A 21,705-nucleotide genomic window follows, 5' to 3' on the forward strand; every position below is an offset into this window, starting at 1 on the left:
AATAACTGCTGCCTCAAATTGTAGGTGCAGGAGGTTGATAAAATCGCTGCCTGCGTCAGGTTAAATTCTGCTGCCTGACAGAGCGACTGTCTCTCTACTGCGTACATGCACTTTTTTTCCCTATATATCCCACATCATCTCCATCCCACAGCTCACAGAGCGGCCGGACATGCCTCCGTCTTTATGACCCTTATTACTTCTTTTCAATAATTTATAGATTCACAATGAGCCAGAGCCACCACATCGGCCAGCGGATATCCTACGATGGAACGCCGTGCACTGTCCGCTACGTCGGCGAACTCGCTGGCACGACCGGTAGCTGGTTAGGCGTCGAGTGGGACGATGCCGCGCGAGGCAAACACGACGGCTCTCATAGAGGCACCAGATATTTCACATGTAACTCATCTCTCATTTTATTTGATTTATAGGTCCTTGAACTGACTCGGCACAAAATGCAGGCTTGTCAAAGTCGCCCACTGCGGCTTCATTCGTTCGGCCAACCCGCTCGGCTGATGCCCCCCTGAGCTTCCTCGCCGCCCTCAAGCAGAGGTATGTCGTGGATGCGCCGGGTGCGGTGCAGGGCAAGTCAAAGGCCGAAATTATCATCTCAGGTAAAGTCGCCCAGGAGATGGGGTTTGACAAGCTCTGGCGGAGACAGTCGCGCCTGAGCGAGATGAAGATGGTGGTTCTTGACGGCCAGAAGGTTGCCATGGCAAGAAGTGATGACGACATGAATGATGAGGGCCTTGCCGCAACTATTGCTGAGACGGCACCCAAGATTGTGGAAATGGATTTGAGTAGAAATCTATTTGAGCGATTTGGGCACGTGGTCGACATATGCAGAGACCTAAAGGATCTACAGAAGCTTTGCATCAAGTAAGTATTTCTCATTACTTACTAGATGGCCTACTATTATGCTGATTTATGGTCCTCTTTTTCTCTTTCATTTGCAATAGCGGAAATAGGTTTCTCGATATTCTAACAGATGATGCCCTCAAAGGCGCAGAGTCTGTCTTTGGAGGTGTGACCGAGCTGCAGCTAGGAGAGACGTTGATGAGCTGGGAAGGGTTATGTCTAGTGGCCAGCAAATGCCCTTCATTGGTAACTCTTCTCGTAGGCTCAAACCAATTGTCGAATCTTCCGGTTATAAGCCACAGTAGCCTACCATCAACACTAACGGCTATCAATCTGGAATACAACGATTTCACGAGCTTGTCCGATATCGCCAGCCTGACAACTCTGAAATCTCTTCGCCATTTACTGCTCAAGGGGAACAACATATCAACGATAACCTCTTCATCTGATGCTACCGATGTCATATTTCCTCCATCCGTACAACACGTCGATCTATCTTACAACAAGGTAGATAGCTGGGAGTTTATTGACAAGTTAACGGCTGTCTTCCCTGGTATGACAGGCCTTCGTATCAGCCATAACCCCATCTACTACACCGTAGATGCCGAATCTAACGCGCAGTCTTCGGATGAATCATTCATGTTCACCGTCGCCCGCATTGCACAGCTCAAGATTCTCAACTTTACACAAATTATTGGCACGGATCGCACCAATGCCGAAACATTTTACTTGTCACGAATCGCGAAGCAGCTTGCCACAGTACCCGAAGCTGCAGAAGATTCAATCAAGGTGTTGCATCCGCGATACAAAGAATTATGTGAAGCGCATGGTGAGCCTGATGTGATTCGTCGCGAGGAGATCAATCCCAACTTCCTCGAGGCCCGTCTTATCACGACCGAGTTTCGTTACGAAGGTGCTTCAGATGAAGGAAAACAGACCAGAATCACCAGGATTCCCAAGTCTTTTGATATCTATGCTGTCAAGGGCATCGTGGGGAAGTTGTACGGTCTGGCACCGCTCAAGCTGCGGCTAATTTGGGAGACGGGCGAGTGGGACCCGGTGGCCGGATTTGACGAAAAAGACGATGATGAAGATGGCAGCGGCGACGAAGATGAAGTTATGGGAGAAACGGAGCTGGAAGCGGATAAACAGGCAGCAGGCGGTGAACATGATCAGGCAGGGCGATGGGTTAAGAGAGAGGTTGAGCTTACGGACGGTCCGAAGCAGCTGGGATATTGCGTCGATGGCTTAAGAGTTAGAATCAGAGTAGAAGCATAGCGACAGGGTTACACATTGGATAGAATTCTACGGGGAATTGGTAATATATTATTAAATCAATCCTCCGATTGAGTTTTGAGCGCAGGCGCAATGGCATCGAGACAATTTCATTGGAGCAAACTTCCCCTAAATAGGCGAACCCTCCAGCTTCGAGACAGCATACATCAGAAGGATCGGAGCAATAATGGATAGCATGTAGAGCGTAAGGCGCACAAAAGAACTACTTGAAGCGACATTCCCCGAGCACATTTCAAGGTAAAATATATGCTTGTTTGCGGTCCACCCATCGACTCTCCCCGCACTGCAGGGATACTCGTCATCATCATTGCACTCTTGCAGGTCTTGGCAAAGAGAGCTGAAGATAATATCGTGAGGAGAGGAGTGGGTATGCATAGACTGTAATACACGATGTTACATCGACCTGTTTAAAAGGCATGAGCATTTAGGTTCGGGTGAATGGGTACAGATGAACCAGAAGATGTATATATAGACGTTACGACCTAAACAGCAATTTCGTATATACTTCCTTTGTCTACATCATATAATAAGCAATCAAAGATGCTCTTCACGACCACCATCGCAAGCTGGCTCCTTGCAGCCAACTGTGTCTCGGCCACAAACTTGAAATGGCACTGGCTTAACAATCCCGGCGTCCAGCCCGTCTCCCCAATCGGCCGCTCCATCACGATCCAAGTCCCTCCCGACACCGATATCTGGCGCCCAGCCATCTCTAAGCACAACTTCACAGCACCTTACCTCTACACCACCATCAGCACCGCACACTTCCAGAGCGTCCAAGTCACCGTCACTGCGCCCTGGAAGACACTCTACGACCAAGGCGGCCTTGTGCTCGCCTTTCCAAATCACCAGAGCCCCAACGCCACGCGCTTCATCAAAGCAGGCATCGAGTTCAACGATGGTGCTCCCGCACTGGGTGTCGTTGCAACGGATATCCTTTCCGACTGGAGTCTAAGCCCCATCACGGAGAAGCAGACAACAACTAATGCGAAGGCTACAATTCTGGTAGAGAGGGACGGCACGGATGCGTGGGTGTATGTGGTAGAAAATGGAGGGAATGCAAAGCGGGCGCTGAGACAAGTGACTTGGCCGTTCAACGAAGATGATGGCCAGGGACTGGCAAAGGAAGTTGAGGTTGGCATCTACGGCGCAAAGCCGACGGAGGAGTCGGGCGAGGGACACGCGAGAGATAAGATTGCTGTGACATTCTCGGAGTTTGCACTCAAAACTGTGTGATGGAAACTTTTAGTATTAGTAACGATACTGTCCTCATCATGCAATTAACATGCCGCGCCGTTGGGAGTTATAAACTCCATATCCGAAAGGCGAGACATGGATTAAGCCCGCCGGAACAGTGACAGCATTAACAAAAATTAAAGCAATCCCACAAAACGTCATGTTGATCAAAGATCAAATCAGTTGGACCAATGTGAAATAGGCAGTCAGCATCTAATCGGCCATGGCGATAAGCCAGCCAAAGACGGCCCTCGGAATCGCGAGATCGCCTGCCCTGAACTGATCCCTTTCGGATCGGATCGCTAATCTGCGACTCGGTTTTGCTCTATTCTGGAGATAAAACTAATCCCGTAGCGGGCTGCTGTCAAAAATCGAGTGAGGGAAGGGGAAAGACAAAGTTTAGTGCTGGTCGGGTTTTGGAGCGCCACGCTGGAAATGCTCGCTCGGAATAAGTGAGTTTTTAGAGACTCATAAAGCCGATTGCCTAATACGGAAATGCCAATCGCACTTTAACACCATTTACTTTCGGAATAACGAAAGAGATAGTTGCAGAATTGAATAGATAAATAGAGAGCTGAACATCTCCAAATGATGAGATATTTTTTTGTAGTTCAAAATAGTTATTCAAGCTATAACTTCAATACAACTCTTATACTTTTAAACCACTTTGTTTCTATTACAATTTCCACAACAGCACAAACATGGCAACAGTTATCAACAGAAGCGTTGGCGCCATTGGCTACGGCCTTATGGGTAAGTCTAATAGTTTCGAAGCCTTCACAGATAGGGTATAATTATCACGCAGCAACAACTTTACTAACACCTCTTCACCGGTAGGCTTCACCTGGCGACCTGACCCTCCGCCATTGGAGCAGGCCATTGCTGCTTTGAAAACCGCCTTAAACAATGGCATGACTCTCTGGAACGGCGCCGAGTTCTACGGCCCGCCTGAATACAACTCCATGACTCTACTCAAGGCCTACTTTACAAAATACCCCGAGGACGCCGAAAAGGTCACGCTCATCATCAAGGGCGGCGTGGATCTCGCTACAATCAAGCCTAATGGAAGCCCTGAGAACATTCGGCGATCTCTCGATAACATCATCAGCCAGCTGGGTGGCACTAAGAAGCTGGATCTCTTCAGCTGCTCAAGGAGAGATCCCAACGTGCCTCTGGAGGTGACTTTTGGTGTCATCCAGAAGGAGTACATCGACACGGGCAAGCTGGGCGCCATTGCGCTTTCAGAATGCAGCGCGGATACGATTAACGAGGCGGCAAAGATTGCCAATATTGGTACAGTGGAGGTTGAGTTGAGCATCTTCACGCCTGATATCCTTAAAAATGGCGTTGCTGCCGCGTGCGCTAAGCATGGCATTCCCATCACTGCATATTCTCCCATCGGACGAGGAGTGAGTCTACGATCCCAATGCATATCCCTTTTCGTTAGCTAACACCCAAATGTTAGATCCTCACTGGCAGGTTCAAGGATGTTTCAGAACTCCAGCAATTTGGCTACATCGCCACATTCCCGCGATTCCAAAAGGCTGCCTTCGAGCACAACCTGAAGCTGGTCAACCAGGTCGAGGCCCTCGCCAAAGAAAAGGGCTGCACTCCAGCTCAGCTCGCCGTCGGCTGGGTTCACAGCCAGAGCAACCGCCCCGGCTTACCAACCATCATTCCCATCCCCGGCGCAACAACTACAGCACGAGTGGAGGAGAACTCAAGGGTGGTCAAGCTAACGGAAGAGGATATGAAGAAGATCAACGACATCATCGAGTCATTTGATGTTGCCGGTGATCGGTACCCCGTCGGCGCGCCGAGGAACACTTAGACAAGTTTCCTGTGACAATTATCTGGCCATGCATTTGTTAGCACTAGCACAGTTATTTGCATGTATATGAATTTAATGTATTATAAGTCTGAGAGATCAGGGGTGAAATTGTCCACAGTCGACCATCTCGGCGCAAAGCCAAGACGGCCTTGAGCATTGCAGAATTCATCGAAATGAATACATCATGACATGACTTGGTAAATAGGTGTCAAATTGTGTTTTGAATTAAACTTACCATATGAGCATCATAGCTCTCTTCCGAGCTTTTTTACGCGTACATGGCAGATGCGCTCAAATGCCGCGTGGCAAAAAAGAAGAGCGTCTGAGCGGGAAGAGAAAAACATCACGTCCAGCTAAAATATCTTCCTCGACAGCGACCCACGACGCTAAGAAAGTGGGTATGGCACTCATTCGTCTCTTACTATTCCGAGTCTTACATAACCACATCAAGCATACAACAATATATACGTCAAACTGGCAATTTATTATTTCTATCGCCTTTTCCGCCGCGCACATTTCTAGGGGTATACATATATCGTCTCACCTCATCAATCATTACACAGGCCATGGATAATAAGAAAAGATTAATGTGCCATGCACGCCGGTAAACCAAAAAGATGCTAGACAATCATCGCTCCATTCATGCCCACGGCCTCCACCCTGTTGACCAGCTTCTTGACATTTGCCCATTCCTCATTCTTTAATCCTTCTTTGCCGCCCAGACCGCTAGCCACCTCAAAGACAGTCAGAGAGCCGTCAATGCCGCCGGTGGCAATACGTTTGCCGTCATTGGGTTCCCAGGCCACCTTGTTCAAGCTCTTGGACAGCATCGTCCTTCCATCCTGCCGGCTGCTTGGCGTTATTCTTGATACCGGCTCTTCCGTATCAATTGCGATATCCCAGAATTCTAACCAACCAGCTCCGTCTACTAGCGCAAAGACGCTGGGTTTCACAGGTGACCATTTCGCATCGTAAACAACGTCCTCGCGAACAAAGTCAATCAGTGGCGAGATGGCACCATCTCCAGCACCAATTGTCGAAGTGGCTGCGGGAGCACGAATCTTCCAAAGCTTTACACTCCAATCAAGAGAGGACGAGATGGCCAAATCGCCGAGATCCACAGGGCCCCTGGCGGGGTGGAAGTCAACCGACATGACAGGTGCCATGTGTCCCTTGTAGCTAATCTTCTTGTCGACACCGGCCTTGGCGCCGGCACGATCGTATCTGTGGCAGGGGAATATAGTTCCCTCTTCGCTTCCTACGAGGAAGAATGTTGGATCTGTCTGAGGGAACGAAAGGCATGTAGGGCTGACATCCTCAACAGCTACTTTAGCCTGGCTGGGGTTCTTCAGCTCGAGCAGCTCTTGCGGCTGTGCAAACACGTCCATACTCCAGCCGCAGACGACACCGTCTGTAGAGCATGAGATGATGTTGTTGGCGTTTTGTGTGCCCACAATATCAACAGAGTAGATTGGGTGAGCGTGACCGTAGCCAGTCAGCGGAGTCTTCTGGACCGGTGCAGACTTTGCTCGAGTATCCCACAACAGAACCTGGCCACTGTATGACCCACCAATAATGAGGTTTGGGTGATACGGCGAAAATTTTGCTGTGAGAATGTCGGATTGTGCGGTAAAGACGTACTCTGGTCGATTATGCATGTGGATATTCCACACCTGGACAAGCCCATCCGGCTCGTGAGGTGCTGTCGGGTTTTTGGTGTAGGAAGCGAGTACCAGCTCGTTGAACTTGGGAGAGAAATCTATCCCACTAATCATTCGTTTTTTAGACCAACGATCGTCAAAGAATTGTGTCACTTCCTTGACTCTATGGCTCCCTTTTCCTCCCGTATTTCCACTCTCTTCATCTTTGTCCTCGAGGTCTTGGCCATGCAAGGCATAGTCTGTAAGAATATCATATGTCTCCTGATCCAAGGCTCTCTCAATCACTTTTGTTGACTGCTCCAAGAAATCCGCAAACTCGTCTGAGTGGGTAACGGCCTCGAGTTCTTCGGCAGTAAGCTCTCTGATTGGATAGTTGGCTGTTGAAAAAGGCTGTGTTCCTGCGGCGCCCTCGCCCAAAAGCTCTTTGGCCGCTCGCAGCTCTTCTTCCACTTCCAGTCTAATCTTCTGGCGCAGTTCCTCTTCTCGGTCTCGTTCCTTCCTGCTCAGCCTCTTGTTGGGCGTTGAAGTCGGTCCCATGAAGTCATCTGTATCGGACGCTATCGACTCGTCTCTTGTCCTATCAGGTAGTGTCCATTCATCTGTGGTTTGTACACCTTTGCTGTATGAATAGATTTCTTTCACAGGAGACGGTGGACACTCATATACGGTTGTCAAAGGGACGGTAGTCAAGTTCAACGCCACAGGAGTAGGACCTGGGGTGGTCTGTCCACCTTGTCCAGCCAAGGAAGTCGTCCATTCGGAGGTCACATTGCTTATTTCGCCGCCACTGAGAACACTATTCGGCCTGCTCCCACGAGGCGCAGGCGAGCCAGGAGGACCTGTTCCAATCGAGCTGGGCCTACTACTACCAACTAAACTGTCAATGAGGGACTCGATCTCGCGGCGACTATCTGCTCGTCCTGGCGTCGGTGATACTAGCTGCTACAGCGCGGGCGATTAGCGGGTAAGAAGCAAACTTAAGACAAGGAGGAACAAACCTCATTAGGAGAGCTCATACCAGTGCGGTTGTATACCGCCTGGCTTTGATTTTGAGAGGCCCGAAGCTCTCTCTGGCGCTTAAGCTCTGCGAGCTTCGCCTTCTTGGCAAGAATCTCATCTCGTCGTTGCTGCATCGTGATTGTCCCACAGTCCCATTGCGGGACGCACCAGATATAAGGGGCGAGGCGAGATGCGAAAGGAGAAGAGGGAGGTCAAGCCACGGCGCCACGGGGGGTATGACAACAGGCCCAGGCCACGATCTAAGAGGGCGGGGTTCGAAAAGAAAAGGGTTCGCAGAAGGAAACGAGCGAGCGAAACAATTAAAAGTATTTAAACAAAGGTATCGAGAGCCATTCGCCCACTCTCTCTGTCCTCTATTAATACTCCGTACACCGTAATATTAATGACACTGGGACTAAACTAGAGCGTCTGTATCGCCAATATGCCATTCAGAGCTTATCGCGTTGGAGCTGGCTTTCCGGCTAGCACGTGACATCCGCACGCCTAGAGCCAGGCCTGTAGCAGCGGCATTCCGGGGCTGGAAAAACTGCGACTTTTCCCGAGGACATTTTTCAAATCTTTGTCCCAGCCGACGCAACAATTCCCTCGAGCCACCGTCGACCAGGGTTCAGCGACGGCCATTGTCGAGCCCCCCAAATTCGCCCTCACTCCTCGATTCCTGCTCCCAACAGCCGCGCGACGTGCGATTTTCACCATGTCGTCAACAGGAGTCAACGTACGTTTGTTTGGTCTAAACCTCGCAGTGCCCAACCGCAAGCCGCCGTCCCGCATCGGCCTCGATCTTTGCGATACCCGCGTGCAATTGGGCCCGCTTGCTTAGCGACACAGTTCTGATTGATTTCTTCCAGGTCTTCCGGTGGTCCGCCCTCGCCTTTGGCGTGTTCTACGGTTTCTCCCACCAGCGCACGATCACCACAACCCAGCGAGCTCAGCACGCGCAGCACGAGTATGAGCAGAAGCAGAAGTTGATAGATCAGGCCAAGGCGGAATATGCAAAGAAGAAGAACCCTTCTGTAGCATCAGCAGATGATGGTACGCACAACCGCGCAGCTACATGGCACATGCTCTATCTTTCTCCTTTAGTCCAGCGGGGCTACTCTGCGATTTTCGAGGAGAAAGGAGGAGTGGAAGCGCATGCTAGGAATTTGGCCAGCAAAAGCTAACTTTTTGGAATAGTTGTTACAGATGTCAACAGCCCGGAGTTTGACCTCGAGAAGTTCCTACTGAAGATTGCCAAGGACAGCCCTTGACGTAACTGAGGAATAACGTGGGCCGATGGAGGGGTGAGGACCGGAGAGGATTGTTGGAGAAAAAAAAAAGGATGCTGGCGGACAAACAAAATATGGCCGTCACAGAGACCCAAAAGCCTCACGAGGCATAATCAGGATACCGCAGACTGCAAAGGCAGTGTATACTCGAAACTACACATGGCGCCGCTGCATAGAGGTTTCGTTGGGTCATTTGTTTTGGTGAACTGTACTTGTAAAATTATGCGCATTTAGACGTTTCAAAGTAAAAAAGAAAAGTTACCACAAGTGCCAACTACACTGAAAGATCGTGTTTTGACGTCTAAACGACTATCAATTGCGCCTCGCAGAGCAAGATGATGCACTGCGACTGGCAAGATGTGGTCTCACATAGCCGCTATTAGAGGTGGAACGATTTTTTTCTTTAGCTCATTTCGTGCTTTTTTTTTCACTTCAAAGAGAAGGGAAATCAGGAACATCCACGACAGTGAATACTACTACTTCTCCAAGGCGATTTCTCGATGCAGACCATATTACACAGCATTTCTACAGCTTCCCCCATGATTCAATGCCGTTCCCACTTTTACAATTGGCGCAACTCAGCGTTTTGGCGATATTTCGTGGGACTGCGAAGATGCTGTTTCGGGAAAACACCGGGGCGGGTGCCAGCCCCACAATCTCTTGACATACGTAGCACCTTAAGCTCAAGCTGTCCTCACCACGTCTAAGCGTGGCTTCTCAAGGTAAGGTACGAAGCATCGCCATCAACCTTCAGGAGAGCCACAATGGCGGTAGAAACCCAAAAAGGGCCCGCCTTGGGCTACACTACCGAAAGCACTCGGGCTCTGTTCCGGGTCGTCATTCTCTGCTTCATTGCTGCCGCTGCGATTGCGAGCCGTTTGTTCTCTGTTATACGTAAGCTACTATTGTTCTTATAGGTGTCATTCCGCGATGTGGAAGCCATTGCTTCGCTCAATCGCAATTGAGGTGACATTGCATGACAAGAGCTAACAATTATTCTATAGGATTTGAAAGTATCATTCACGAATGTCAGTAAATTCTCTCTTCGTTGGAGCGCATCGAATTGCCCAATAACACGAAGCTAACCAACCTATCTAGTCGATCCTTGGTTCAACTTCCGAGCAACCAAGTACCTTGTCGCAAATGGTTTCCATAAGTTTTGGGACTGGTTTGACGACCGAACATGGCATCCTCTTGGTCGAGTTACCGGAGGTACCTTGTATCCCGGTCTGATGGTCACCAGCGGTGCCATCTACCACGCTCTGAAGACGCTTACAATCCCCGTCGACATTCGCAACATCTGCGTTCTCCTTGCGCCGGCCTGCTCAGGTCTGACGGCCTTTGCTACATATCTCTTGACCAACGAAATGACTACGTCGCCATCTGCAGGTCTTTTGGCGGCTATCTTCATGGGAATTGCGCCCGGTTACATCTCTAGATCCGTTGCCGGTAGCTACGATAACGAGGCCATCGCCATCTTCCTTCTTGTCTTCACCTTCTACCTGTGGATCAAGGCTCTCAAGCTGGGTTCCATGCTTTGGGGAGCCCTCTGTGCCTTATTCTACGGCTACATGGTGGCATCTTGGGGTGGATACGCTTTCATCACCTGTCTGCTCCCTGTGCATGCTCTGACTTTGATCTGCATGGGCCGATACAGCTCTCGCCTCTATGTCAGCTACACCACCTGGTACGCTCTGGGAACATTGGCCAGCATGCAGATTCCTTTTGTTGGCTTCCTCCCTATCAAGACCAGCGAGCATATGCCCGCCTTGGGTAGGATTCATCTTTACCCTTGATAATACCAGGAACTCGTATCTCTAACATCGCTTGTATAGGTATTTTTGGCTTCATCCAGCTTATTGGATTCATCGAGTATGTGCGATCTGCAATTTCTGGACGCCAATTCCAGACCTTCCTTGTCACAATCCTCGTGGCAACCTTTGGCTTGGGTCTACTTGGTCTTGTTGGTCTTACTTCTCTGGGCTACATTGCCCCCTGGAGTGGACGATTCTACTCTCTGTGGGATACCGGCTATGCTAAGATCCACATTCCCATCATTGCCTCTGTCTCTGAGCATCAGCCCACCGCTTGGCCATCTTACTTCTTCGACTTGAACTTCCTTGTCTGGCTCTTCCCCGCCGGTGTCTATCTGTGTTTCCAGGAACTCAGGGATGAACACGTGTTCGTCGTTGTGTATGCCCTTTTCGGCAGCTACTTCTCTGGTGTCATGGTGCGTCTGATGCTCACACTCACGCCTGTTGTCTGTGTTGCCGCTGCTATGTCAGCCTCTCAAATCCTCGACACCTACCTCAGCTGGAAGTCGGCTGTTCCCGCTGAGGAGCAGGAGGCGCCAAAGAAGGTTAAGGGTGGTCTCCGTGGCAGTGAGAAGCCCAATGTCGGCATCTACAGCAACCTCACCAAGATGCTCGTATCGGGATCTATCCTCATCTACCTCTTGATGTTTGTCTCACACTGTACCTGGGTTACATCAAACGCCTACTCTTCACCGTCTGTGGTCCTTGCCAGCCGTATGCCTGATGGAAGCCAACACATCATTGACGATTACCGAGAGGCCTACCAATGGCTACGCCAAAACACCAAGGAGGACGCCAAGATTATGTCCTGGTGGGATTACGGCTACCAGATTGGTGGCATGGCTGACCGACCTACGCTCGTCGACAACAACACCTGGAACAACACCCACATTGCTACCGTTGGCAAGGCCATGAGCTCAAGGGAGGAAGTCAGCTACGAAATCATGAGACAGCACGAAGTCGACTATGTTCTTGTTGTATTCGGTGGTCTCTTGGGCTACTCTGGCGATGATATTAACAAGTTCTTGTGGATGGTCCGTATTGCTGAAGGCATCTGGCCTGACGAGGTCAAGGAGCGAGACTTCTTCACTCCTCAGGGTGAATACCGTGTTGATGAGGGTGCCACTGATACCATGAAGAACAGCTTGATGTAAGTGAAGAATTAAGCCATTGCAGCAAGTTATAAATACTAACAACAAAACTAGGTACAAGATGTCGTACTACAACTATGGCTCTCTGTTTCCTCCGGGACAGGCCGCTGATAGAGTCCGTCAAGTCCGAGTTCCAGACCAGGGACCTGTTATCAACACCGTCGAGGAGGCTTATACCAGCGAGAACTGGATCATTCGTATCTACAAGGTCAAAGACCTGGATAACATTGGTCGCGATCATGTTAATGCTGCTGCCTTTGAGCGCGGCCAGAAGAAGAAGAAGGCCATCAAGAAGAGGGGCGCCAGAGTGCTTCGCGTGGATTAAAAGGGTTGGATGTTTTTTCACGGATAGGTATCTGAGGGAGACTGATAGAAGCCAGATAAAAAAGATATGGCTAGGTGCTCCTATATATCTAGACAAAAGTTAGTCTAGAATGTATATCAATTTCATGTTTTGAAGAAAATTATACCAGGCTTTTCAAGTAAATATCGATCACTTGTACCAGAAATGAGGGCCGTGAACTTCGTGATTTGTCTCTATCAAACTGCTGGTAGAATATAGATTGACGATGCCAGCAGCTGCAAGAGCTTATATGGATAGACTTGCCAGCTGGCGTGCTTGATTGCCATAACACGCAAGAACTGTACGAAACGCGCTTTCATCACAGGTCACGCTCTTCATCCACACTTTCTCTTTTCAGTTCAGTTTCACTTTACACTCATCTAATCTCTCATCTGTTACACTTACTTTCCTCTTTCTTTCTTCTCTTTTAGCTTCCTGTCCCTTTCTTTTTCTCTCTTCTAACAAGTTTACTCAGTGACCCATCTTCTTTCTTTCTTTTCTTTTTTTGATTCTTCATTATCGCCTTCTCTTCCACCGTTAACTTTGCCTTCAGCCATCGCTTTCTCTGTTTTTCTCTCTTGATCTTTTTTCTCACATTTCACTCTTCCTTTTATCTCACTTTTTTATTCAGGCATCATGGGTGGCAGCAAGAAAAATCGACGCAAGAACCCAGCCGATGACGACGGAGTTGATCTTCTCAGCCTTGCTTTCAACCTGCCTACGCGCCGCGATATCGAGCGTGCAGATAGAGAAGCTGCTCAAACTCAAACTCACTCGCAGAGTATCAGAATTCAATACGACCCAGGCGATGAATCCAGTGACAATGAGCCGCTATCGACACTCAATTCAGATGCCAGCAAGCCAAACACTGAAGATGTTGACGAGACTCCAAAGGCTCAAAAATTATACAGACCTCGCCCGCAGCATCAATTGAAGCCACAAAAGCGAATCCAGCTATCTTCTCCCAAATACAAGCCAAAGAAAGTTGACAATGAGCCGCTACCTACTGGTCAAGCTTCAAAGCGAGATTCCTCCAAGCCTCGTGAAAGATCATCCTCGAGCCCAGCCAGACTCAGAGCTTCTTCTCCTGCTTCTTCCATCCCATCTTCAGCTACTCTCCCTCGCATCACGTCCAATTATTCCCGAAAAGCTCCTCATCTCACTACCTCAGACATTCCAGTCAGGCCTCTTCAATCTAGCATTGGCAGAGAAGCACATCCGCAGCAGTTCTATCAACCCGTATTTGCTTTTCCTGCGGGCTCTATGTACCCCCAGGCGCAGTATTATTCAGCTGTGGCAAAGACCGATCCTGCGTCTGATCTTAATCAACATGTGCCTTTTCCTCTGTACACATTGGCCCCTGCAAATATTCCCAAATCCCATCAACCTAGCTCAATTTCTCAGGAAGTTCAACACATTCAGAGCAAGCTCGATGAAGTAGTGGTAAAACTTTCAAAACGCCCCGAAGATGCTACCTTGAAAAGTGAATTATCAGCTTTGCAAACAGAGTTGAATACTCGATTGAACACTCTGCTGGGCATGGCACCTTCAAAGGAATCGAATATTTCCGAAGTCTCTGAGCTTCGCAATTCGAATACAAAGTCCAAAAAGCCTACGGATCAATCCCAGCTTGCAGCTGTCCAAAGAGAGATGAGCCCCAAGAGAAAAATGCGGCATCATCTTTGCACAGGCTGCGGCAAGGTCCGCTCTTCCAACTATCACACCAAGCACCCTATCATTCCCGGAGGCAGGCCATCTATGAATTACTGCGAAGACTGCTTCGAAGAAAACGTTGAGGATGGGGCTTTAGACCATCATTTCTGCTATGGATGCGGAAATGTCAGATCCAAAGAATTTCAGCAGAACCACCCAATCTCGAAAGGCGAAAGACCTTTTCCCAATTATTGCTCGGTCTGCGTGGAGGAAATCCGATCTGCCGAGACCATCGCAGACGTTTCCATGGTTAATTTTGTAAGTGATTTGGTCAATTAATTTTGAAGACGTGGAATCAGAATTAACGTAAAATTTCAGACTACAGGTACTTCCCACAAAAGCAGCTCATATACTAATTCTGCTCCCAATTACGCCCGGAATAGTGTGCCTACAAAATCATCGAATTCAGAGCAATACTTGAAAAACCAAGAGAATAAATTGGATACTTTGCTTTTCTCAGCTCATACAGATGGTAGCAGTGCTGTTGATTCTCACGAACAAAAGAAAACTCCGCAACCGCTGAAGCTTATGACAAACGGCGTTCAGTTCAGCCCCTCGAATTCCTCACCCGGTTCTCCCTACTATCCAGTTCGCAATACTGGAGCATCTCAGAGGCGGGCAGAGCGAAGTCCGCTAGCTAGTCCAGGAAGTCAATATTGCAGCTCTCCTGATACCCCAACGACGCCGGGATATCAGCCTCCTTATGTCGAAGACGTGATTTCCCCCATTCAAGAAAAAAACCAGCGGTCGGCAGATGACCAAAAATTTTCCAAAAACTCCCCTTTTGACCGTAAGGGAAATATTTTCCATCGAACAACACTTGGAGACAAACAAGAATCTCAAGCTGACCCTTTTGGTCGCTCTGCAAAAGCTCCCAATTCTGAGATCTTCCAAGAATTGTCCGATGATTCTACCGATGGACATACTTCCACGGACGATTCAGCTCATTCTACTGGAAGCAAGAGTGTGAAATTTAGACCAAAAGTCGACATCCGTCTTTCAGATTCTCGCACTTCGAGTAATGCCTCTTCGCAAGCCAAGATACTTGAGGAGGATATCAAGCCCAACGAGGAGACCGTACCTAGTCGTGTAGGTATATACGGAACTTCGCCAAAGAAGTCGCATAATGGTTACTATGCAAGAACGCAAGATCCGCACAACTCTACTTCTCTTACAGGAGACGATGGGTATGGCGAAACTATCCCAGAGAGAGGTTACAGAGGAGCTTTCTCTAAAGACAGCACTGCAAATTCATGGCTACCTCCTATATCCAGTGCTGGTGGAGACCACTGGTACTCGAGAGCCTTTGCATATCAATCTACCACATCGCCTAGCGTAGAGAGCTACACAGGATTCAAACCAGGTGGAAACTCAAGCTTCAACTATGGTTCTGGCGGTGGGGTTGGAAGCGAAACCGGTCGACCGCCTCTTCGTGCTACTCGCAGTGCATTTAATTCAGCGGTTCCCAGCACTACAGCGGCTTTTTCAGACAATGGAGGAGAGCAGGAGTCACAAAGAACTCCTCTTTCCCCTACTTCTAACTCTCAAGCTCAAGGATTTTCAGAGCCGCAAAGCAACCATTGGAAGAGCTATACGTCGCCCTACACTGGAGGACCAAGTACCCAGTCTTCCTTCAGAAAAGGATCACCCTGGAATAATTTTCCTTCTCGATTTGACTCTGATTGTTATACAATGCAGGATGATTCTTCATTTAGCCATAGTGCATTTAGCGACTACTCTCAACCCAGCAGCAATCCTTACTATGAGCCTCGCAAACGACCCTTTCCGGATCTGAATGATTACTGCTCTTTTAGCACTCGGGCACCTCGCATTCCAGGCAAATGGGCAAAAGACTATCAGAGCACGGTAAAGTCTAAGCAAACGCCGTACTGGATTCCTGAACCCATCATCGAAGAACCAGATTCCCCTGTAAGCTCCCCAAGCAAGCAGACAAAAATGCTCGGTAAGTGGCATATGCGTACGGTTTTCTCTTGTTCCAACGCTAACTATTCACAGAATTTGATGGCATTGAGATTTCTCCTGCATCTGCCAGTAATGTCACTACTCTGTTATTTCCTGATTTGGGACGCTTCGGTGATCACGAACATCAATCAGACGATGACTCTGATAAAGAGAATACGGTCAGCAAGAGCAGCCGCGATACACCATCCCTCGACTAGCTTCTGAGATAATCGCGAGGGCATCATATGTAGACAGTTAAAATTTTGCTTTTCAACGACCATTTCCTTTGTTTTTCCTACTGATAACTGGCAATTGTCACCAAGGATAGATCACACTTTATTTGTATAACTTTTTTAATGCGGTTTAGGAACGATGTTTACGACAGGCTGAGCACCGGATTTATGCCCTTTTTGCGTTGTTTTCATGAATTTTACTTTTGTATTTGTACGATCGGGAGATTTTATATCTTGCTGTTTCCTTTTTATTTTCTTTCTCTTTTGTTTTCCAGTCACTTCTTCTACTTGTTTTCTTTCAGATTTGTACCATTACTTATTATTGCGGCTAAGGAAAGTCGATAGATCCACTATGGGAAGGAAAGACGTTTTAAAGGAAGAAAATGGACAGATGGCACGTCAATCGACTGTCACCTAGATATAATTAGCTATCTGGAGATTCGCGAAAGTCAGTCAGCATCAGAGGTCAGGGGAACTTGGAAGAGGATTTCAATTTGTAGTTGAGAGATTGCATTTGCTAAATGATTCTAATTATACTGAGATTTGCAACGCCTACGTATTAGATGACATGTGTGTGTCGTATATGTACCCGATCATAGCAACAAATTGCAGCTTGAGCTGCCCAATATTTCCCTCACCAGCATAATTCCATTCCATACCATACCATTCCAGTTCCATCCTTTCCTGCCGAGCCATTCAGTCATCCAACACATAGATCCTTGAACTCATATATGGAAAAAGAGCCCAAAATTCACCCTTCCGCAAAAGTACAGTTTTCCCCCAAACACAAATAAAACTTCCAAATGAGATGAAAATGAAGAGAAAATAAAAGAAGAAGAAAAGATGCTCGCTCACATTGTGCTTACATGAACTTTTGATGCATAACAACAATGAAGTGAATGAATGAAAGAAAAGAATAACGCCAAACTTGATAAAAATCCACTCCTTCATCGAACCAACCGCACAGCATCCTTCTCAGGACTCGTCCTCATCAACGTTGATTGCAGTCGGGTTGAAAACGTGGAGGGCGCCAGACTAACCGCGGGAGACCCTCTCCTCGAAGAACCATTAGTAGTAGAGAGGCCCGGTCTGGGAGCTAGGAACTCAATGGCCTCCAGTCTCTTCTGCTCAAAGAAGAGGCTCCTCTCGCGCTCAAGATCAGCTCGTCGGAGGCGCTCTTTGTCCTCCATCTCGGCCTCGCTGAGCCTCTGGCGCTTCGCGGCACGTTTGTCGAAGACGTCCCGGATGCGCTTCTCCGTGCGCAAGCAGGCGGCATCTAGCTCTCTCGCCACCTCAGAGGTCGCGAGCTTGAGGCGCTTGTCTTTACGCTGGTGGGCTGAGCCGCCCCAAAAGCATTTGACCCTGAGCTTCGTTTGTTCATTGGCATCGCCCCATACGAGCAGCTCGTCTTCGTTGTAGATTTTGGTCCAGTTTTTCGAGGGACTAAAGGCCTTCTTCGGGTCTGAAGAGTCAAGTATTTGTCCGTTTATACGGATCCCACCCGAAGCCTTGGTCGAGATCCAGAGGTGGTATGACTCCTCATCTACTAAATCCTGCTTCCATGGAAGGGGTACCTTGGTGGGGTCGTTGGACGGATCATAGCCTTCCTTCCATAGCAAAACTTTAAAGGCATACTTTGGCACTTTTGAATTGAATTTGTCCGGGTAAACAGCGGTGTTCTCGAGGCCACGGCCAAACGACACCAACGTATCCTTGAAAACACACTCAATATCTCTGACGCAAGACGTGTGGTCAGAGGCTATCATAGCAATCAACCGGGGCTGTCCCGCTTCTTGTACCGGGACTACCCTAAGGCTATCTGGAATATCCGTTTTATCAGTAGCCGCAACGTCGGCGGTTGGAGCCGTCGGCGGGAATTCCATATTGACGTCTTCATCGGGAGAAGCCTGTACACTCGGCGTGTTTTGCCTTTCTGACGTGGTAACCGGAGGGAAGTATTTCATAGCTAGCTCCCACAGGGGCGTTTTGCCCGGGGCGAATTCCTCTTTTCGCTGGGTGGCTGCTAGGAGAAACGCATCATACTGAAGATTTGTCATCTCGGGATAGTGAAGATGCCACGTGCTGCGATCCTTTGCCCAAAAGTACTTTTTGCTCACCGGTTCATCGATCTGGCGGCCGGAGTTAGATCTCTGAATCGGTGGCATGCGGGACAGTAACTCATACTCTTCGATTGTTGGGTGGGCAACATCGTCCATAAACCCCTCTGATTTTAATCTTTTAAGAGCCGGCTTTTCGGTAGGTGTGCTGTCATTATCAAAATCTGCGCTTGCTGCAAGAGGTGAAGGTGATTTTCGCTTGCTAGCATTGAAGTCGGAGGAAACAATTGAATAGCTGGACACATTTGGATCTTCAATCCCGACCATAGAGACACCAAGGCTTTGCGAAGCAACGTTTTCAACCAAGCTTTGCAGTTGATCGGCAGACTGCGCGTGATCAATGGACACGCTTCTCTCTGGTCTGAATATGCTGCCGAGTTTGACGAGGGTTGCACCGGAATCTCCAGAATCTCCAGAATCGTAAGCCTCGTCATCTTGGCCTTCAAAATTGCTACCATTGCTGCCATCGCCGGTTATTTTCGGCGCTGGTAGATTCAGCTGGCTCTCTGGAACGGCACCAGAGCTGCCAACGGCCGAGACGCCAACTTCTCCAAATAATCGGAGAGGTCGTATCGTGCCTTGCCCAAAGGTATAATTCCAGTCAATGTTTTCCTTCTCATCTTGGTCGTGCTCCCCGTTTTCTTCTCCTTCCGCTTCTTCCCCTGCGGAATCACTCACCCGGTCATCCTCATCTTCGATTTGATATGCGTTTGGTTGGTACTGAGTCCCGTGGCCGTGATACTGGGAAGACTCCAAGACATCTTCTTCGTCGGTAATTTCGTCAAACGACTGTGAGGCCTCAATAGTTCTGCTGTGGATCCACGGATGCTCGTCCAGTTCTTCCACCGTCGCGCGGTTTTCCGGTCTTCTCTGAAGCATGGCACAAATGAAATCGATCCCGCTATCGGAAATACCACGTTCGTCTAGTGGTCTTATATCTAGCAACATGGTCATGATCTGATGCAGCAGCTCAGAATAGCTAGTGCCGCTCTTTACGGGATAAGGAGGTTGGCCTGTCATGGAATAAAAGATGACGCCACCTAATGACCAGATATCCACAGCATGGTTATATCTTTGGCCTGGTGCACGGCGACCCTTCTTTCCTCTGCTCCTGATACCTTTATCGTCATACTCTGCATACTCGTTATACACCTCTGGAGCACAGTAGAGCAGGGTGCCGCAAAACGTTCTGAGGAATGTCTGCTCCGTATCCACCATTTTTGAGAGGCCAAAATCTGTGAGTTTAACTTCCAGCGGGCTGAGTGAGTTGATCAATATGTTGTCCGGCTTGACGTCTCTGTGAGTGATGTTGTTGGTATGTAAGTAAGCGAGTGCGCTTAGCAACTGCTGGGAAATTATCCTGGCCTCCGCTTCTGGAAACGGCCCCTCGTCTGCAACATGCTTTCCGATATCACCTCCAGGTACAAGCTCCATGATGATGATGAGAAGTCGATCCTCCCAGTCGAAATTTTCCATATAACGCACAATATTGGGCTTTAGGATTCACACGCACAAGTTAGCCAACCCTCAATCAAAGACCATTGAAAACAAAGAGGGAGAGCGGCAAATCGCAACTTACATGCTTTACTCTCTGCATAATCTTCATCTCATTTTCAACTTTCTGGTCCAGCACTCCATTCTTGATAAAGCGGCGCTTCTCAATCTCTTTGGCGGCATATGGCATCCCGTCATACTTGGATGTCACTTTGTAGACCACGGCAAATGCTCCCTTGCCAATCATGCCAATCCGATTGTATTTGCCGGACCCGTTCCATTCTCGCCGCACGCCTCGGTTGTCTTTGCGCTTTGTGGGAGAGCGCTGGTCGCTCGGTTGGCGTTCCAGGCGTCGCGGGGTGGCTATCAACTGGCCAGCGTTCTTGAATAGATCAACATGGCCGCCAGGGCCGGCAGTGATGGTTTCAACGGGCCCCGGTAATAAGTTGTGTCGAAGGAAATAGTCGTCTACCTTGCGCTGGTAGGCATCCATATATTCATCGGTGCGGCGCGGGATTCGGACTCGAAAGGTAAGGTCTTGCATCTCGTTATGTAGATAGATTCGGATAAGTGATCCTGAGCTCAGCATCCATTTGAGAATGGGCTTCTTGGTAGGGTCTCTGTGGGTATTTTTGAGGAGGCGATCGTCGACAAAGGTTCCATTGGTAGACTGGTCCTCGATCATGACGGTGCCGTGCTCGTTGACAAATATGCGAAAATGGATGTTGCTGATCCTCCTCAGTGGATCATTGGCGAAGACTATGTCGCATCTGCCGGGATTCCTGCCAAAGACAAAGCCGGCCGCAGGGCTGTGGACTTGGCTCGACAGCCGCAGGATAATGGCGTGGTTGCCATGGTTTGCGGGGTTGGATTCGAATTGGCTCGGTCGATCCTCGTGCTCATAGTCGAGTTCTACGTCGTCAGCTTCGTCTCTACCGATGAGGTACGGCGACTCGGTCTTTAGCAGCTGCTGGACCTCGACTCGCGCAGTGTCCGAGTGCGGGTACAGCACGCAGATGATGTCTGAGATGTCTTCGTCCGAAAAGCCCGAGTTCTGCTTCCCTAATCGGCGAGGGTCGAGGATGTTTTGCGTCGCTACGAGGGAAATGGATGTCAGCATCGCATCGCATCGCAACAACCTCTTCAAGAGGCAAGGAATTGGATGCACGGCTGGGTCCTACCTTGCGTTGGCTCTTGCGTTGGCTCTTCGCCGTCCATTGGGAGCGACCCGATGAAGCTACAGCTAGAAATTGGTCCAGGTTGTCTGCCTAAGGTGTAAAAAATGCGTTGCTATGCTAGTCGTATAAGCAGAATGGGATGAAAACAAGATCGAAATCCAGAACCGCCTTTTTTTTTTCCTTGTGAGACCTAGAAGGGAGCGTGCTCTTTATCAGGGAACTTGGCGGGAGCCTAGGACGGACGTGACTGTCACAAGCGCCCTCTTTTCAATTAATAAGGGAGCTAGCTAATACACCAGCCGCACCGCACCGTAGTGGCCGCTCTTTTCTTGCGCCACCAGCGCAGCCAGTCGGGGTGAAGGTTGTAGATCTTGCCAGACGTAAGGCTGTACCTACGTGTGGGGATTTATGAAGTAAAATGTAAAAAAGGAGAAGAGTAGTAGTCTATGGTTGCGCGGCGGAGAATAAAAAAAAAAGAGAGGTCGAGAGATGAGGAGAACGCAGCAGGCAGCTAAGCAAGGCACTTGTGCTCT

General features: G+C 48.9%; 8 protein-coding genes across 8 annotated transcripts; 6 read left to right on the forward strand and 2 right to left on the reverse strand.

Moving 5' to 3' along the window:
* The first annotated feature begins 28 nt into the window (after positions 1-28).
* GGI43DRAFT_393406 (uncharacterized protein) lies at positions 29-2,229 on the forward strand. Its single transcript, XM_083204664.1, has 3 exons — positions 29-396; positions 459-876; positions 957-2,229. Exons 1-3 carry the CDS (start codon positions 225-227, stop codon positions 2,131-2,133), a joined length of 1,767 nt encoding a protein of 588 aa, XP_083064993.1. The 5' UTR covers positions 29-224; the 3' UTR covers positions 2,134-2,229.
* Positions 2,230-2,400: 171 nt separating this feature from the next.
* On the forward strand, positions 2,401-4,049 carry GGI43DRAFT_393408 (DUF1349 domain-containing protein). The gene has a single exon (XM_083204665.1). The coding sequence runs from the start codon at positions 2,692-2,694 to the stop codon at positions 3,385-3,387; it is 696 nt and encodes a 231-aa protein (XP_083064994.1). The 5' UTR covers positions 2,401-2,691; the 3' UTR covers positions 3,388-4,049.
* Positions 4,050-4,051: 2 nt separating this feature from the next.
* GGI43DRAFT_152440 (NADP-dependent oxidoreductase domain-containing protein) lies at positions 4,052-5,510 on the forward strand. The gene is made up of 3 exons (XM_083199449.1): positions 4,052-4,140; positions 4,225-4,796; positions 4,853-5,510. The coding sequence occupies exons 1-3, from the start codon at positions 4,089-4,091 to the stop codon at positions 5,216-5,218; spliced, it is 990 nt and encodes a 329-aa protein (XP_083064995.1). The 5' UTR covers positions 4,052-4,088; the 3' UTR covers positions 5,219-5,510.
* Positions 5,511-5,683: 173 nt separating this feature from the next.
* GGI43DRAFT_393410 (WD40-repeat-containing domain protein) lies at positions 5,684-8,300 on the reverse strand. Its single transcript, XM_083204666.1, has 2 exons — positions 7,878-8,300; positions 5,684-7,821 (listed from the first exon to the last, which is right to left on the reverse strand). Exons 1-2 carry the CDS (start codon positions 8,010-8,012, stop codon positions 5,839-5,841), a joined length of 2,118 nt encoding a protein of 705 aa, XP_083064996.1. The 5' UTR covers positions 8,013-8,300; the 3' UTR covers positions 5,684-5,838.
* Positions 8,301-9,434, forward strand: GGI43DRAFT_393412 (F1F0 ATP synthase subunit e). Its single transcript, XM_083204667.1, has 3 exons — positions 8,301-8,614; positions 8,748-8,931; positions 9,076-9,434. Exons 1-3 carry the CDS (start codon positions 8,594-8,596, stop codon positions 9,147-9,149), a joined length of 279 nt encoding a protein of 92 aa, XP_083064997.1. The 5' UTR covers positions 8,301-8,593; the 3' UTR covers positions 9,150-9,434.
* Positions 9,310-12,619, forward strand: GGI43DRAFT_393416 (dolichyl-diphosphooligosaccharide--protein glycosyltransferase subunit STT3). Its single transcript, XM_083204668.1, has 5 exons — positions 9,310-10,061; positions 10,172-10,195; positions 10,266-10,940; positions 11,003-12,131; positions 12,187-12,619. The coding sequence occupies exons 1-5, from the start codon at positions 9,932-9,934 to the stop codon at positions 12,455-12,457; spliced, it is 2,229 nt and encodes a 742-aa protein (XP_083064998.1). The 5' UTR covers positions 9,310-9,931; the 3' UTR covers positions 12,458-12,619.
* A 492-nt stretch (positions 12,620-13,111) lies between these two features.
* On the forward strand, positions 13,112-16,481 carry GGI43DRAFT_429572 (uncharacterized protein; the record flags this gene model as incomplete). The annotated part of the gene is made up of 3 exons (XM_083209135.1): positions 13,112-14,446; positions 14,507-16,151; positions 16,205-16,481. 3 exons carry the CDS (start codon positions 13,112-13,114, stop codon positions 16,366-16,368), a joined length of 3,144 nt encoding a protein of 1,047 aa, XP_083064999.1. The 3' UTR covers positions 16,369-16,481.
* Positions 16,482-16,876: 395 nt separating this feature from the next.
* GGI43DRAFT_393417 (serine/threonine-protein kinase) lies at positions 16,877-21,277 on the reverse strand. Its single transcript, XM_083204669.1, has 2 exons — positions 20,080-21,277; positions 16,877-19,994 (listed from the first exon to the last, which is right to left on the reverse strand). The coding sequence occupies exons 1-2, from the start codon at positions 21,112-21,114 to the stop codon at positions 17,331-17,333; spliced, it is 3,699 nt and encodes a 1,232-aa protein (XP_083065000.1). The 5' UTR covers positions 21,115-21,277; the 3' UTR covers positions 16,877-17,330.
* Positions 21,278-21,705: the final 428 nt, after the last annotated feature.

This window comes from Trichoderma evansii (assembly GCF_050947405.1).
Source record: "Trichoderma evansii strain SZMC 28006 chromosome Unknown GGI43scaffold_2, whole genome shotgun sequence".
Lineage (NCBI taxonomy): Eukaryota > Fungi > Ascomycota > Sordariomycetes > Hypocreales > Hypocreaceae > Trichoderma > Trichoderma evansii.

Coding starts and splice junctions, on each gene's coding strand:
- GGI43DRAFT_393406 (XM_083204664.1), top strand. CDS start 225: ATGAGCCAGAGCCACCACATCGGCCAGCGGATATCCTACGATGGAACG. Junction 397..458: donor AGGCACCAGATATTTCACAT/GTAACTCATCTC, acceptor CACAAAATGCAG/GCTTGTCAAAGTCGCCCACT. Junction 877..956: donor CTACAGAAGCTTTGCATCAA/GTAAGTATTTCT, acceptor CATTTGCAATAG/CGGAAATAGGTTTCTCGATA.
- GGI43DRAFT_393408 (XM_083204665.1), top strand. CDS start 2,692: ATGCTCTTCACGACCACCATCGCAAGCTGGCTCCTTGCAGCCAACTGT.
- GGI43DRAFT_152440 (XM_083199449.1), top strand. CDS start 4,089: ATGGCAACAGTTATCAACAGAAGCGTTGGCGCCATTGGCTACGGCCTT. Junction 4,141..4,224: donor CATTGGCTACGGCCTTATGG/GTAAGTCTAATA, acceptor CTTCACCGGTAG/GCTTCACCTGGCGACCTGAC. Junction 4,797..4,852: donor ATTCTCCCATCGGACGAGGA/GTGAGTCTACGA, acceptor CCCAAATGTTAG/ATCCTCACTGGCAGGTTCAA.
- GGI43DRAFT_393410 (XM_083204666.1), bottom strand. CDS start 8,012: ATGCAGCAACGACGAGATGAGATTCTTGCCAAGAAGGCGAAGCTCGCA. Junction 7,822..7,877: donor GTATGAGCTCTCCTAATGAG/GTTTGTTCCTCC, acceptor CCCGCGCTGTAG/CAGCTAGTATCACCGACGCC.
- GGI43DRAFT_393412 (XM_083204667.1), top strand. CDS start 8,594: ATGTCGTCAACAGGAGTCAAC. Junction 8,615..8,747: donor TGTCGTCAACAGGAGTCAAC/GTACGTTTGTTT, acceptor GATTTCTTCCAG/GTCTTCCGGTGGTCCGCCCT. Junction 8,932..9,075: donor TGTAGCATCAGCAGATGATG/GTACGCACAACC, acceptor TTTTTGGAATAG/TTGTTACAGATGTCAACAGC.
- GGI43DRAFT_393416 (XM_083204668.1), top strand. CDS start 9,932: ATGGCGGTAGAAACCCAAAAAGGGCCCGCCTTGGGCTACACTACCGAA. Junction 10,062..10,171: donor CCGTTTGTTCTCTGTTATAC/GTAAGCTACTAT, acceptor ATTATTCTATAG/GATTTGAAAGTATCATTCAC. Junction 12,132..12,186: donor ACCATGAAGAACAGCTTGAT/GTAAGTGAAGAA, acceptor CAACAAAACTAG/GTACAAGATGTCGTACTACA.
- GGI43DRAFT_393417 (XM_083204669.1), bottom strand. CDS start 21,114: ATGCTGACATCCATTTCCCTCGTAGCGACGCAAAACATCCTCGACCCT. Junction 19,995..20,079: donor TTATGCAGAGAGTAAAGCAT/GTAAGTTGCGAT, acceptor TGAATCCTAAAG/CCCAATATTGTGCGTTATAT.